Genomic DNA, 15,673 nt, shown 5'->3' with positions numbered 1-15,673 from the left:
TAAAAAATGCACAACAGCAGCTCCAGCAAGGAGCACCAAGTTCTGTCATGAACTCGATGACACCGCAACCTGCAGTAGCAGCCACGCTCACTAGATGGTGACATCCTACATTTAAACTGTCTGAAAAAGTGAGCTGAGCCACTGAGGGAGAGTAGCACAAAAATTCTCAAATTACATCTGGGAGCGCCAGAGTTTGGCTTTTAAAAACAGCAGAATGGAGGACACGCACTTCAAAGTTTCCAGTTCAGCTCCACTGGGCCGGGGCATACAAGTGCGACCGTGGACTCCCTGATGACAGATGGGGCAGTGAAGACAAGCAGATGTTTTGGGACCCTGATCTGATCAGCAGTAGAGACCCAACACCTCCCCATGCCCGAGAGTGAGCAAAAACACTCAGAGGCAGAGAGAGTTGGGGGAAAAATAGAAAGAAATAGGAAGGGAGAAGGAAAGGGGGGAGTAAAAGGGGGACTGTAGGCAAAGGAGAGACATAAAAAGGAGAACGAGTGAGGGGAGGGAGTGTAAGAGAAAGTGAGAGTGAGCAACGCAGTGGGGAGCAGGAGCATAAGGAGAAAGGAAAGAGAAAGAACTCAGAGAGGGGGAGGGAGAGTGTTTTTATCCTCATGTGCACTCAGTCAGAGGGGTCAGTGAGTGCGATTGTTCCTAGACTGCCTGTCAAAACAGTGCGGCTACCACAGCGTCTATTCATCTCCGCCCCACTCTGAAATGCACGCACTCACAAACCCATACTAACTCACGTATGCATGTGCAAATGCATAAGGAGCCTCCAAAAGCTTTTAATAATGCTCTTATTAAAGCCTTAGCAACAACCCAACAACAGCATCAACACAGTATTTTGAGACCTGCGTCACTGCACCACCATCATCCACTGTGTTTGAGTTCCAGCTCTGTCATAAACATGCACAGGCAAGTGAATAACTGCACTGTGAGAAAGTGGCGGGCAACTTGTCGTGGAGTCACAGAAAACACTTTCTTACCAGGTAAAGGAGGAAGGTGTGCAGGCCAGTGCCAAGACCCACCGAGGAGAGGATGCCCAGGCCGACCCAGTAGGCGCACCACAGCGTCTTCTTCTCCATGTAGCGCACATACTGCAGAGGCCAGAAAGAGGGACGGTCAACCACATGGCAGAGACACATGCACAGAGTGTGAGGAAAACAAGAAAGGGGAGGGGGGCACAGAGAGAGGAGGGACAGAGACAGAGTGAGAGAAGGTACGAGAGTGAAAGTGTGCAAAACAGAGGGCACTTAAAAGGGTGGGAGAGGGCAAGTGAGTGGTAGAGAAAGAGAGGGAGAGGAAGAGAGTGAGAGAGAGACCTTTAGAGACAGAGGTTGTTGTTGAGTTTAGAGGACAGAGCCGTAGGGTAGGAGCGTTCAGCACGCTGACAGAAGAACAGCACCATTATTCTTTTTGGTGGCAGCCAGCTCTTACACAACTCGTAAAGTAAGACAAGCCAAGATCTCTCTGTCTCTTTCTCTCAGTGTTCCTCTTCCTCCTGCTCATCTGCCACTATCACTCCATCTATCACTCAGTTTACACCTCCTCCCTCGAGCTAAGGCAGGTCGTTTTCAGGAGGAAGCATGGATTGTGTAGATTACGGGAAGGAGGGAGGGGACTGAAGGCACTGGGGAGTGGGGGAGGCTCTGACCGAAGACTTCATTTCCCAGGAAACCCAGCAAAACAAAAACACCACACACTGCCTCTCTCTTTGCTGGGAAGTGCAGTGCCAGCCATGGGCGATTGTTACGTGTGGTTATTGAGAACTGATTACACAACTACTCAGGCTGTGCGTATTACACTGGAAAAAAAAAGTTTTATGGCAGTGGGTTTCAAAATACTGCAGAACATATCAGGAAAAACACAAAAAGTAAGGAAAAATAAAGGGGAAGGGTTCGATTCAGATCCTTAGCACAGTCTGCTGTGGTTTACAGTCACAACTCCACAAGTTTGCCCTGTGGACACAAGAGATTAGCAGGTACAACAAGGCTTTGTGGGAGGTTAATTATTAAACGAACGTGATGTAGGCACACTCACACAAGCACAAACTTGTTAGAAATGATGCTCGTGCAAATATCCTCTCACAGGCACTCTTGTGATCCTGCAGTGCAAATCCCAATCTCTGCGCTTATAATTTTGTGGGACACAATAATCACGCATGTCACTATGAAGGACCTAAATGAATAGTAAATAATAACACTATTCAACCTTAGGTCCCGTTTATACGACGACGATTTCAACTGAAAACGGTAAACTTAATTTTGGGTGCCTGAAAACGCAGCGTTTTGAAAATGGGTTCCAGAGTGCAACTTTTTGGAAACGGCAGCGTCTCCGTTGTCATGTAAACTTGCAACATCCAGTTCGTCTGAAAACGGAAACTTTTCGCACATGCGCATTACGGTTCCAGTCACTAGGCATGCACGAGAAAGTCGACCGTAACAACAACAATGCTGAGCTCTGTTTGTGCTGCTCACCCTGTTGATTTGAAGTGAAGTGTAAATCTGTTACTGTAGCAACTCCACCTCGTCGTCCATCCAGACAAATTTATCAGTGCCTTCTTTCCCCAGTGTGTCTTGTTTTGGTTTGTAATCACCACATTGTAGAGGAAGGCGCTTCAGCGCAGGCGCAGGGTGTCATGCCGTGGTGTTGCTTTGCAAATTTACACTGCCAGCCATTGGCCTGGCGTGCATACTACAGCATTTCCAGTAGATGTTGCAGCTCTATGTGAACGGGGATCGTTTCAATGACGTTGTCATATAAAGTTTTTTAAAACGCAAAGGACAGACTTTTCCGTTTTTAGAGAAACCGTTGTCATCTAAACATGGCCTTTGTGGGACTTGGGCTGCTTGAGTGACTTGCTAAAGGAAATTCCAACCTGTGGACAGGAGGAGCCACGGATCCAACCACCAACTTTTTGAAAGGACAGACACTTGCTCTACTTCCTGAGCTACAGCCGCCCAAAGTATGTGTACTACATTCAGTGTTACACCTCTTCCTATGGGCCTTGACACACCAAGCCAATGTTCGGCCACTGGTTAATGTCGGGACATCTGTGAGCATCTGTCACCCTAGGTTTTGCGTTTCACACTGTTGGCACTAGTTGGTCCTTGTCGGTTGTCTTTCAGTCGATTCAGTATGTTGAATCTGTGTCGGAGACAGCGGAGGAAATCACATGAATTGGCAGTTCAGCTCAGCGCGGGAGAAGAGAAACAGCTTAAGTCAAGAAGTTGTGAGCTAAACTAGCTTGTTATATTAGGTCCGCTTGTTTTAAACCATCGAGTTCTTTAGCAGAAATGGTTTGTAACTGTCATTGCTCACCAGCATACTCTAAATGTAATTTGTTTATTCAGCATCAGGTTGTGGGGGCAGCAAGGTGGTTAGCATTGTTGCCTCACAGCAAGTCACCTCCTGGTTCTAACGCAGGGTGGGGGGTTCAAACCCTGGGATGGGGGAGCCCCTCTGTGCGTAGTTTGCATGTTCTCCCTGTGTCAGCGTGGGTTTTCTCCAGGTACTCCAGCTTCCTCCCACAGTCCAAAGACATGCAGGTTGGGTCAAGTGGTGACTCTTCATTGCCCGTAGGTGTGATTGTTAGCCTGGATGGTTGTCTGTCTCTATGTGTCAGTCCTGTGATAGTCTGGCAACCTGTGCAGGGTGTACCCCACCTCTCGCACAGTGTCAGCTGGGATAGGCTTAGGGATGTCATGATTATAGATTTTCTTGGTACATTTACTGTCAGAGAAATAATCACGGTTTTACGATTATTATGCATGAATTAATTTCACACTATAAATGTGTAAAATCACATGAATACTCCTTATAGATCTTTAAGTTTCATTTATGTCCATGTGCTCCTGCTTTTTCTTTTATCTCTCAACACAACAGTGATGGTTATAAGTACGTGTGGCAACTATTTTGTTCATGTATGAAAATATAGTAGCCGTACAACCGGGCTTGGTAAGTTTGGAGTGTTTTTAGGTTGATGTAAAAATAAACGACGAGCATTTGTGAAATCCGGCACTCGTGTGGACGTGAGTTTCTGCCTGTCGTCTCACTCCAAAGAGCTACATGGACCCAAAACCATTACAACCTCACGCTGTGTGCACACAAACTGCAAAACTATCCATCAAAAAAGTTTTTGAGATGTGCCTTAGCTTGTCACGTTGCACTGTAAGCCCAACTCGTATCATACCACTACGCCATTAATTGCAAATGACACACTAACATATAATTTTTTAATTCAGTGTTACATTAGATAAATTGAGATTGACGTATTTTAACCCACTTATTGTGCATTTACCTTTACTTGCGAATGTAAAGCCGGGTGGTTGTACAGCATGTGTTGTATCATGTTGCTCTTGTTTGATCCTTTGGCCGCGACTTTTTTGCAGCATGTTTTACAAACTGGAAAGCCATCGTCAACAATGACCCCTTGGTCATCTTTGCAATAGCCAAAATGATCCCACACAGCTGACTTTATCCGTTTTTTGGGGGGAATAAATCTTCTTCATCCATACTTCATCACTCGGAGACACCGCTTGTGTAACTTTGTTTTCATTCCGTGTGAGGTGCGCTGACCTACTGCATATGATTTCGTGTCACATTGCTTTTGTTTAGGACGAGGTGTTATGGTGGTAAAAATGGCAGGAAACTGTAACTTGCACTCCATAATTATAAGGCAAGCAACCATCACAGAAATAAAGCTCACAACCTCTCTTAAAAGACCCAGACTTCATGATTTATGTCTGCCTAACAACATGGAAGAGATCAGGTGGTGACCCTCTACGGCATCCCAAGTATGCGTTTACTGTACTATGAAAAATATTAGTATAGTATTGAGTCACCTTCTGGTGTGTTCCTTCAATACAGTAGGCAATGGAGAGGAGGATAAGCAGGATCAGCAGGCCAAACACTGTCTGTCTTTGCTGCCAGAGCCTGGGTGAAGGAGAAGAAGAGAATGAAGGTGGAAAATGATGGATGCGGACATGAGGAGGCAGAAGTGAATGGTAAACAAGATGGTGAGTCAGGAGGACAAAATGTAATGGCAGATGAGAAAAAAGATGAGGAATCATTAGAGGCATGACTGAGGAAGTGTGAGTGAAAGGAAAGGAATTCTTTGATGGAGCTAAATTTTAATCTTAACTTTGTGGGAGAGAGACATCTGCTGGAGACTAATCAAGCCACTGCAATTACAGGCTTCGCCAACCAGCAGTGGCATGTTCTCCATAGGATAATTTTAGTCATGGGGGTAATACACTTAAAGGGAAACCAGTCACACAGGAAAAGTGGGGTAAAGCTCCATCTGCTGACACGAGAAATACATGTAGTTTTATTGAATAATTTAGATATTATTATAATTCTGGATTTCTGGATTAATGAACAACATAAAAATAACCTGAAATGCCCTGACTGTAGGAAAACAACAATAAGCCCAGAGATTTGACAATGAAATATGTTGCCATGTGGGGCTGATTCCCTGTTCCCTGATTCCCTGTTGTGTTATATATATGTATATATTTACACACACACAAAGTCTGCAAGTGATATTGTCATCAGTGTATTGTGGAGGGCGCATGTTAGCTTCTCTGTTTACACAGTAGCCTACATTATAATTTTTTAAAAAAAAAAACAACAACATTTTTTAAAGCCACTTTCAAGAGAAAAAGAAAAATCCAAACAGGATCTTTTCTTTGCCAAGCTTGTTTCTCCTGGACATAACTGAGCTCAATATAACATCAGTATGAGCTTTTGACCATTTTCTCAAACTAAGACTTATATTCAGCTCCTGAGAAAAATTTTACAATGCTCTTTTTCCTTTCTTACTGCAGTAATCTTTATGTCTTACATAATTAGCTCTTGAGATAACAGTAACATTGACTGGCAATTCAAGTCTCAACTCTGTGTATTTTATCTGTTCTCAGGGTTGATAAACCTCTGAGAAGCCTATGAGCACAGCAAAATAACTCCTGCTGATTTATTCTTTTGCTGGAGGGATTTAGGAGAAACTGATCAGAATTTAGTAATCTTAAAATGAGAAACTGATTTATTTCTGATGAGACAAAGAAAATATTTTTTGTGAGCAGCAAAATTTTCCTCTGAGTTGACAACTGATGGTTGAGAGAAGGGTGAAGTTAACTTAAGACAAGGGATAATATTGGCACATCACAGGTATCAGCCAATATCAACTTTAAAATGAACTATCAGCATCAGCCAACATGCTTTCTCTTATTTTGCACAATGAATGAATATTGCATACATTTAAACGTATGCTATTTTATGTCTCCATCTGCTGGTGGGCCATCATGATAGGAGTATGCATGCATAATATGATACTACAGAAGAGACTTGATGACCACTAAAATTAGCTGGGGAAAAAAGTGGATATATCAATATCGGTATCGGTTATCTGCCATATAAGTTGTTATATATTGACATATCAGATATTGTTAAAAATAACAACAATATCATGCATCCCTACTTAAGACACCGGAGGACTTCTTGATTAAGCGCCAGACCTAACTTGCACTCATGAGCAGAGACTAACCTACTTAACTATCAGTAGCTGAAAATAACTAGCACTAAGTATACTTACATTTAGCTAACGTAACTAATCAGACCCTCCAGAAAATCGCAATCTTGCGATCGCAATAATTAACGCGTATTCAACAAAAGTCCGCAATATTTGCGGGGGCTTGCAATTTCTCAGAAGGCCTGTGATTTTTTTTTCGTGTTTTTCCGGCCGACCAGAAGTCGTTGCGCACGCGATGTCATTTGAAATGTCATCAGACGCGTCATCAAATGCGCTAATGGCATTACAGTATGGAGAAACGCTCTGTATTGACATAAGAATTTGTACTGTTTAAATGCATACATTATATGTTGTATTAAAATGTTATGCTTACAGAAGATGTAACATAAATGTTGTTTTACAGTCACATTGTCTGGTACAATATTGACTCAGGATTTTTCGCAAAATTATTGGAGTCCATGTTTTGAAACTAATTAAATAAAACTAAAGAAGAGAACTATAAAAAACATTTGCAGCTATTTTCGTAATATTCAGTATGATTATTATAGCAAGTGATTACAACTTACATTACAACTTTGAGGAATGTGTGTTTTCACTTTCTGATACTTACATACGTACTTTTGCTTATGAAATTTGAATTAGGGGCCTCTAACTAAGCTAACGGTACTTGCTAAGCTAATGTTAGCCAGGTGAGGCTATTATTGTTTAACTGATTTGCTACTATGTTAGTGTAAGCTAACATTAGCCGTGTTGTATTTTGGCTAACGGCTGTCGTTAGGCGCAGGTTAATGCAGTTATAAAGCATTAGCTAGTTTGTAACGGTGCTAAGTTAGTCAGCTTTCAGTCAGTCCGAATGGCCACCAGAATTAGCCTCTCTCATTACATTACGTTACTAAAGTAACGTTACAACTTCGAGGTACTTGTGTGTCCGCTCTGTTATTTAACGTTACATATGTACTTTAACGTAATATTTTTTTAAATTGGGAACTCCTAACCAAGTTAACATTAACATTACTCAGAAAAAGTAAAGTTAGCCAGGTAACGCTAGAATTGTTAAAATGATTAGTAGCTACATAGTGTAAGCTAACATTAGCCGCGCTGTAACGTTATTTTAGCTAACGTCCGTCCTTAGGTGCGGGTAAAATGCAGTTACAAAACGTTATCTAGCCACCAGTGGTGACAACTTAATTAGCTTTCAGTCAGTCTGAATGTCCAACAAAATTATTTTTTTCATAAATGAACTTACCAGTGTCCTGAGAGGCCGATCTGAGTGTGTCAGAAGTAATGTTAAGATCGACATAAATCAACGGAGTGAAACAAGTGAACTGCGAGCCGTCCGCTACACGCCCACCTTGACAGTCAGTCAGCTGCTGGTAGAGGTAACGTTGAGTGAAGGGGACACTTCTCCGTATTTCACATAAAATTATCTCTGTAATAATGTCAATATATGTCTTGTTTTCTCTCCTAAGTTAATTTAAACTGTATGCAAAACCCTTAAAATCAATAAAAGGGGAAAAAGCACAAAAGATATGATATTCTTAAAATGTTCCCACTGTATCAGATAATTTAGATAAATCTATATTTCCCCTTGTATGTTTATTTTATCTTATGTTATTATTGTTTAATTACTTTCCTCTCCTTTGTTGTTAATGTTACATTTCCATTAAAACTAACATTTAAAAGCACTGATTGGGATTTGGCACAAAAACAGACAATACATAGAAGGCTTAAATTACTTCATTATAAATTGTTAATGCAAATGTACATAACTCTTGTCAAACGTTATCATATGTCTGCTAATATTCCTGATGATTGTGCTTGAACAGAAGAAAAGTGCACTATTTCACTGTCTATGGTAATGTGCAAAAATCCTTTACTTCTGGAAAGATGTTATAAAATGTTTGTCAGAGATGTTTAACAGCAAGGTCACTTTAAATGCCATACTGTGTGTGCTTGGAATACATCCAGAGGACTTCATTCAAACACCAAAACAGACTTAACTTCTGGACTTCGGACTTCTCCAAGCCAGGAGGGCTATTGCGTTATGCTGGAAGAGTATGTGGGTAAAGGAATGTGTAGGACTGAAAAGACTAACTTACATTTCTAAGGGCAAGCAGAGAGACTTTTTTCAACTCTGGGAGTCGTATGTGAACATTATGAAAAGAGGAAATGTAGGCATCACCTGATCAGTTTTCAGTCATGTACTGTAAGATGTTTGCATTTGTCTTCTATGCCACTGATTCCAAATCTGGGAATCCCAACCCCCACTATGGGTCACTAAAGCATCACAGGGCTCATGAGGCTTTCTTGATTTTAAGGGGTTTAAGAAAACCTTTTTAAAATATATACATTAGGCCAAATATCAGCCTTTCATTCATTTCTGTAAAGAAAACTAAATGAAATTGTTATTCTAAAAGTTTAGAATGTTATTCAAGATATAAACCCAAAATACATCTCACAGGATGGGGGCACAGTGAAGACCATAACGCAAGCTCTATTGACAGAGCCTTTGCTCTTTGCTAAACCATCTCATCCTGCTTTAGGGAATATCAGGAAAACTCATCTCTGAATAAATGTTTACAGGAAATGATTTGGTCGGAATTTATCCTAATTGCCTGTTTTACACAAACTTCCTGTGGTTATTGTGTTTTTAATTTGACTTAATTGAAGCCCGCAGTTTCAGTTGTTCTGTACTGTTGTAGTTGCTGTGATGCATTGAATATAACATGAAATGCATCACTTAGTCCGGGGTCATCACTTTGCTAAATAATAAAATAAATTAATAAAAAACAGGTCCCTTAGGAAAAGGGATGGGAACCACTATTCTGTATTATTTATCACTCTGGCAATTTCTTTGTACTATCAAAATCACTTTGTAATTTAAAGTTTCAAACTGTTATCAATGTGTTGTTTAAATGCAACACATCTTCTCTTTAGTGTCAATTTTGTTTCCACATTACTTTAAGCTCATGAACACATCCAAGTGAATGACTTTCCAACTCGGAAAATAGCACCATCTGGGGTGCACGTGAATGCTGCATATTTCTAATTGCCTGTGGTGTAAGGAATCAGTTAACCCTATGTGCTACTGCAGTTCAGTTACTTTACTTCATATAGTCTGCCTGTTGTAGCCGGGGAGATAGGGAAACAGACCTTGTTCTCCTTCCTGATGTTGTAATGTGTGGTTACACTGAGAATCAAATACAAAACAAAGATGGTTCAGTCGGGCTGAACCATACAGTATGCAGGGTTGGAAATTAGCACCAGCACCCAGCTAAGTGCTGGTAAATCATGCAAGTGGCTGCTGGGTTTGCGTCATTCACCAACTACAGTGGCAAGTGTTCAAGAAGTTCATTTCCAGCCCTGGCTGTGAGGGCGATTTCAGTCTTTAGATTATTGAGGTTAACTGGATGTAACAAGACCAGCAATGTGCAGTGTGTCCATTAAAAACACAGTTTACTGTTGATAAAGAAATGCTTTCAGTATGCTTTCAGTACATTATATCAGTGCTTCTCAATAGGGCCTGGGGACATCCAGGGGTCCTTGTGGGAGTTCCAGGAGCAGGGTTAATGTCAGGTGGCATACACAGGCTTTTTACCAATTTCATATGTGGTTGTCCGGCCAACACATTATCACTCCAACCTCGTGACATACTGACATTTGGTCATGGACTTTCCACGTCCACATACGACATGCAAGGTACCCTGGGTGCAGATAAAAATATCAACAGCCAAAATGTCTGGTGGAAAATATGGCAAATAAATTTTAAAAATAGCGTAACAGATAGCCTAATGTTGTGTGACTTATACGATAAATTGCTGAGACAACTTAAATATAAACTTATATTACACAGACCAGATTTTGGGATATTAATTACAGATGGATTGATTTATCCATCAAAGCCATACAGAGTGCGTCACTCTTCAGAGCATACGCCACATCCACAGTGGTTATGGTCTTCCTCTTAGCGTGCTCGCTGTAGTTAGGTGACAGCATCATGAATCATGTCCTCCAGAAGACCTTCAAACACACCATGGGTCTCCTTAAAGAGCAGGCTGGAGACACTCTTCACTCCACCAATGGCAAGCCAGACAGTGGACAGCAGGCTTTGTGATTTAAAGTGACACGTGGTGCACCAAGTCCTTTGTCTCTTCAATATACCACTTCTTGATTTAGCTTATTTTTATTTATTTTTTTAAAGATGTTTTTTTAGGGCATTTTGCCTTGAATGGACAGGACAGGTAAGTTTGAAAGGGGGAGAGAGAGGGGGGATGACATGCAGCAAAGAGCCACAGGCTGGACTCGAACCCAGGCTGCTGTGGCAAAAGCCTTGTACATGGGGCACCTGCTCTATCCACTAAGCCACCAACACCCAGATTTAGCTTATTTTTCACATATATAATTGGAAGTGTTTCCTTACTGTTTGAATGTATGTCTGGTAGTTGTTCCATATTGCTGGAAATCTGGAATATTAACGGCCATATTGGACCTCAAAAAAGAAGGTTTAGTGTGAACCCTGTCCAGGGGTCCCCAGAAAAAAATTGGAATAGTTGATTCTCAAAGTTTTATTTGGTATATAAGTGAGCCTAATGTGAAAAAGAGTCATAAGACTGACGATTCTGATCATAGGTTTCACTTCCTCCATGGTTATCTCCTCATCTGAAGTTGAGAACAGAATTCTGGTCTTAATCATGTCTAAAAACCCAGATCTTTCCATATGGAGGTCTCTCAAGCGAAATCTTACTAAACAGGGGTCCGTGACCTAGTTTCTATCAATTTAGGGGTCCTTGACATTAAAAAGGTTGAGAACCACTGGGCTATATTGACTGTATATCACAACTGGAATACTGGTCCTTAGCTTCCTCACTCAGGAATGGCTTGTGTTTTTAAACTGCACTCTAATGGGCAGCACCAATTGTTTCAGACTTCGTTTTACACGACTGCAGAATTTGCAGTAATTTGACCACGATGATTTCTTACAAAATAAGAGTCTCTCGCATATCCCCATCTCATTCCTCCCTTTGTTTAACAACCACTGCCCCATTACCATCTTAAGCAAAACAAGTGCAGAGCCCTGAGGACTCCCTGTGCATATGCTATAAATTACAAACCACTTCTATCAACATTCAGGATAAACTCTGCTCGCTCGTAATGTGTTCACACGTATCCCCCTGCAGCAGTTACAACACCATGTGTTTTGAGTGTTGGTGAGCAGCAGCTTCTCTCAGTCAGAACACTGCTCGCGGTGCTTGCGGCTCACCACATCCTCTTGTAGTTTAGAAAATAAACACGTTGTCCTCACACACTTAACCACAGAGGCCTCCCAGCGCGTACACTCTGACCTTCTTCTGGGCCCTCCGTGTCAACAAAGATTATCAGGTGCGCAGAAGACATGTTGTGCAGCACGAGGAATTTGTCATCACAGCACAGTCTGATGTCGTCTGTGCCGATGCTGTTGCTTTTGTGGCTGAGGTGACATCACTTAGTGAGGTAGAGAGACCTTGCCAGCTCTGTCAGCAGTAAGGATGAGGGGTTATGAGGGGAAAAATGATAAGCCATTCCTTTGTGCTGCATTATAGGCTCCATTAGGCATCTGAGTAAAGACTAAACTATGAGGGAGAAGGCCTTCTGGGTTTATAGCACAGAGAAAATCAAGGTCAACCTGTCTGTGTTTGTGCTTTTGTGTGTGCAAGGGAGAGTGTGGAGAGTGCATGATGGCTTTTTTTTCCCACAGCCATCGTATCTTCTTTTTGCCTGAGACTGACAAGCAGCACTAGCACCTCTATAAATAAAAACTAACATCTCAAGAACACTGCTTAGCTGCTGCTGCATCAACACATGAATAACACATACAGAAATCTTTATCTATATGCTGCTTTCTTAGTTAAACTGGCACTAAAGTTTATAGGGTAGTATAACCAAACACAGACATTATGGCGTAAGATTCATTTTCATCTTTTACTAGTTTTTTTTTTACCCACATGCAATACATGTATATTGAATTTCTTCAAACAGCTTGTACATTGTATCCTGTGTGTTTTAGATTTATATTGCAGCACTAAAAGTCCAATCTTTACCTCGTTATCTTTTTTGGAGAGGAACTGTTATTCCTATGGCTAAAGACGATATGAACAACTCTTTCCTAAATCCAAAAACTAGAGTGGTATAACTCGAACTTGTGATGTCATAGGGTGTACATCTGGAGCTGCTCCACAGACAATAAATTTAGGAAAATGTTATCGTTGACACTGAGAGCACCAGGAGGAATGTCTACATTTATACAGATGTTTTTGAAAACTAATATTTTCGTCTGCGTTTTGGCCTCTCCACACAGAAACTGTGTCTTTAGGTCACTATAACTTTTTTTTTTTTTTTTTTTTTTAGAATTGCCCTCTATTGTGCATATGTTTCAAAACTCCGGGTACTTTGTTTTTGTATGGACATAAATGGAACACTTGGGAAACCATGTAATCTCCTCATTTCCCGCATGCCCATTGTTGCTTTGTGTAATGAGCATGCACCAAGAAAAATAAAAACAATGGTAGACTAATTTAGTGGTATGTTAATGTTTTGTTAGCACTGCTAGGTCTAATGAACACTCATCATCATCAGTGATACGAAGGGAAGCCTGCACCTCATTTATCGTCCACAGAACGAGGTTGCACGCTGATATTATCAAAACAAAATACAACAGGCAATAATGAGAGTCTTTCTTGATGGGATTTTTAAAAATGGCAGGTTTGTGCATTTAGTCCTTCTCAGGCAAGTGCGAGGGTTTAGTGTAGTGAGGATTATAATGTATGCAGTTCAGCACTTGAAGACACAGTCATTACTAGAAGTGTATGTCATTCAAGAGAGATAATAAAACCTAAAGGAATGGTCAAAGTTGTCATATTGAAATTTAATGTGTAACATCACAAGTAACCGTTCCACCTTAAAAGTCACCGGCAGCCAGCCGAGTGAGTTCAGTTATTTTTTCTCAGACTACAGCTGCTGCAAGAGGCAACAAATCATCCTTTTATTTTATAGCTATAGTTTACTAATATAAGTAAAACTCACTGATGCTGATTAAAATGAACAGTGGTTACATGAGCCTCAAAACCAGCCACAGAGTGACCGTCCTCTCTTGACCAATCAACAGACTGCAGTGTTCACAGCTCCACCTTTTAGTACCAGATCTGTGTGCTAGGTACCCCAACAGAGGGGGGACCAAAAATGGGGACATTAGGAACGGTTTTATTGGTACCATCCACAACTTTTTACAGTGGAAACGTAAAAAATGCATACTGAGGTGAACTGCACCGTACTGGAGTGCTTCGTGGAAATTAGGCTTTAAAATTAGTACTGCTGCACCACTTCACAGACAAATGGTGCCGATGTTGTTGCTCCATCTCCTACAAGAAATATAGTTGTCATCTAATGATGTCATGTCATGAGGAGACTGTGTGCTCTCACCGAGTTTGGGCTGTTTTTGGTAGTTATTGCTATAATAGCTTGCAGGTGATGGGATGGGTTATTTCCAGCATGTAAATAACAACATTCATTGTTTCTGATGCGCCTTGGTACTACACTGACAGTTTTTTCTTTACACTGGTGACCCTGTAGAGCCATCTGAAGCCCTGTTGAACCACAATTAGGCACAGCAGATCCGCTACTTTCATTTTGTGCAACCAGTAACGGACTGTTGTAAAATAACCACAACCTACCCCGTGCTTATGTTCACATCAAACATGTCGTTTTGATAAATTATTCTGCAGTTTCTTCTGCACATCAACAGGTCTGTTGGGAATGGGTCGCACTGAAAACAGTTCACAAAGCACCACAAAAAATTGAGAGTCTAGAAGTGACATCTAGCTCAACTGGTAGAGTGGGTGCCCCATGTAGGTGGAGTCCTTGCAGCGGCCGGGGTTCACACGAAATTACCAGGGTGCACCTGACTGTGATCTGGCCATGCCACAGAAATAGAGCCCGTGGTGTCTTCTTGTGCACACAGAAAGTGAGGAGACAAAAAGTCTTGTTGCCCCCTCTATATTGACGCCAGTGTCAGACTCCCATTCACTGTCTATAGAGCATCTCCAGACTTCATACCCAATGACATCACAAGTTTAAGACTTACTTCTCTGCTTTATGGCTTTGGGAGAGAGGAGCTCATGGTCACAAATATTGACTACACTTTACCAGGCCATTGAAATAACATCTTTAAATTCATAATTAAGTTGTTTTTTCCCTTTAATTAAGTTTCTCACATTTAATTACAAACATCAATATAATTTTGACTCTAAATTCTGGGGTAAACTTTTACTGACCAAATGCATTTAAGATCCACGGCCTAATGCCTAAGGTGCAACTTTGCAGAAAAGGGGGAGTGCTTTTGGGGGAAGCTGCATCCCACTTTTGGTCTTACCTCCAAAGCCACTCCTTAAGAGTGATGAGCAGTTCCAGAGTGAAGAAGTGGAGTGTGAGCAGAGGTTTCTTCCATAATACCAGATTGCCATGCTCCTCACTGTCCCTGTGTTCCCTCTCATCCACAGACAGCTCTGAGTCTAGCCACACAGCGTTGACATTGTAAGTTTGCACACAAGTAAGAAAATAAGGAATTAACATTTTTAATTAAAAATCGTGCAAATACATCAAAAACTTTTAGATCCTTAGATTACTGCTCAGCTGTATATTAAATGTCTTTTGTTTCTACCTGCCAGCTCTCCATTTGGCTGTTCCTTGACGCCCAGATGCCTCTGAGGTAGTTCAACTTCAGCCTCACACTCTGCCATCACATTCATCGGGAAGAAGTCCTGCTGAGAAAGAAACAGGCAATTATCAGAGAATCACATACACAGAAACGGCACTCTGCACACTAAAACATGTCTGTATACGCTCCCACACAGCAGTGGAGCAGCCAGTGTTTTCCTGCTCCTGCAGATTACAGGTAACCTAATAAGGCCTTGGTGTGATCTAATGAGTACTTTTTTTGTTTTTTCCTGGTGTGTCATATTTGACCTGCAGGGAGGGCTGGAAAACACGTTCGTAAAGAGTAGAAAGCAGGATAGAGGCCAGTGAAAACGTTACAGTGGTTACTTCTTTTTTTATATATAGTATGTAGTAGTAGTAGTATGTCAATTAGCTTGTCCACCTAAG

The 15,673-nt window shown here is 41.3% G+C and overlaps 1 protein-coding gene and 1 long non-coding RNA gene across 6 annotated transcripts in view; one reads left to right on the top strand and one right to left on the bottom strand.

Moving 5' to 3' along the window:
* Window positions 1-15,328, bottom strand: part of LOC125898257 (vacuole membrane protein 1-like) — a 94,234-nt gene extending 78,906 nt beyond the window's left edge. For 2 of the 5 annotated variants that reach the window (XM_049592017.1, XM_049592016.1), the window contains exons 1-4: window positions 15,231-15,328; window positions 14,943-15,081; window positions 4,854-4,944; window positions 996-1,106 (exon numbers count right to left, since the gene is read on the bottom strand). In XM_049592017.1, the coding sequence (XP_049447974.1) occupies window positions 996-1,106; window positions 4,854-4,944; window positions 14,943-15,081; window positions 15,231-15,318 (429 nt within the window). In that variant the 5' untranslated portion in view covers window positions 15,319-15,328. Of the gene's footprint in view, window positions 1-995; window positions 1,107-4,853; window positions 4,945-7,784; window positions 7,860-14,942; window positions 15,082-15,230 lie in introns of those variants that run through there. The other 3 variants (XM_049592019.1, XM_049592020.1, XM_049592018.1) reach the window with 3 other exon arrangements.
* Window positions 1,362-15,375, top strand: LOC125898259 (uncharacterized). Its single transcript, XR_007450607.1, has 3 exons — window positions 1,362-1,458; window positions 15,070-15,103; window positions 15,238-15,375. It is a non-coding gene; the product is annotated as an uncharacterized LOC125898259 (long non-coding RNA).
* Window positions 15,376-15,673: the final 298 nt, after the last annotated feature.

This window comes from Epinephelus fuscoguttatus, linkage group LG12 (genome assembly GCF_011397635.1).
Source record: "Epinephelus fuscoguttatus linkage group LG12, E.fuscoguttatus.final_Chr_v1".
Lineage (NCBI taxonomy): Eukaryota > Metazoa > Chordata > Actinopteri > Perciformes > Serranidae > Epinephelus > Epinephelus fuscoguttatus.
Note: the sequence above shows the minus strand (reverse complement) of the source record. Positions and strands in the feature narration are given on the sequence as shown.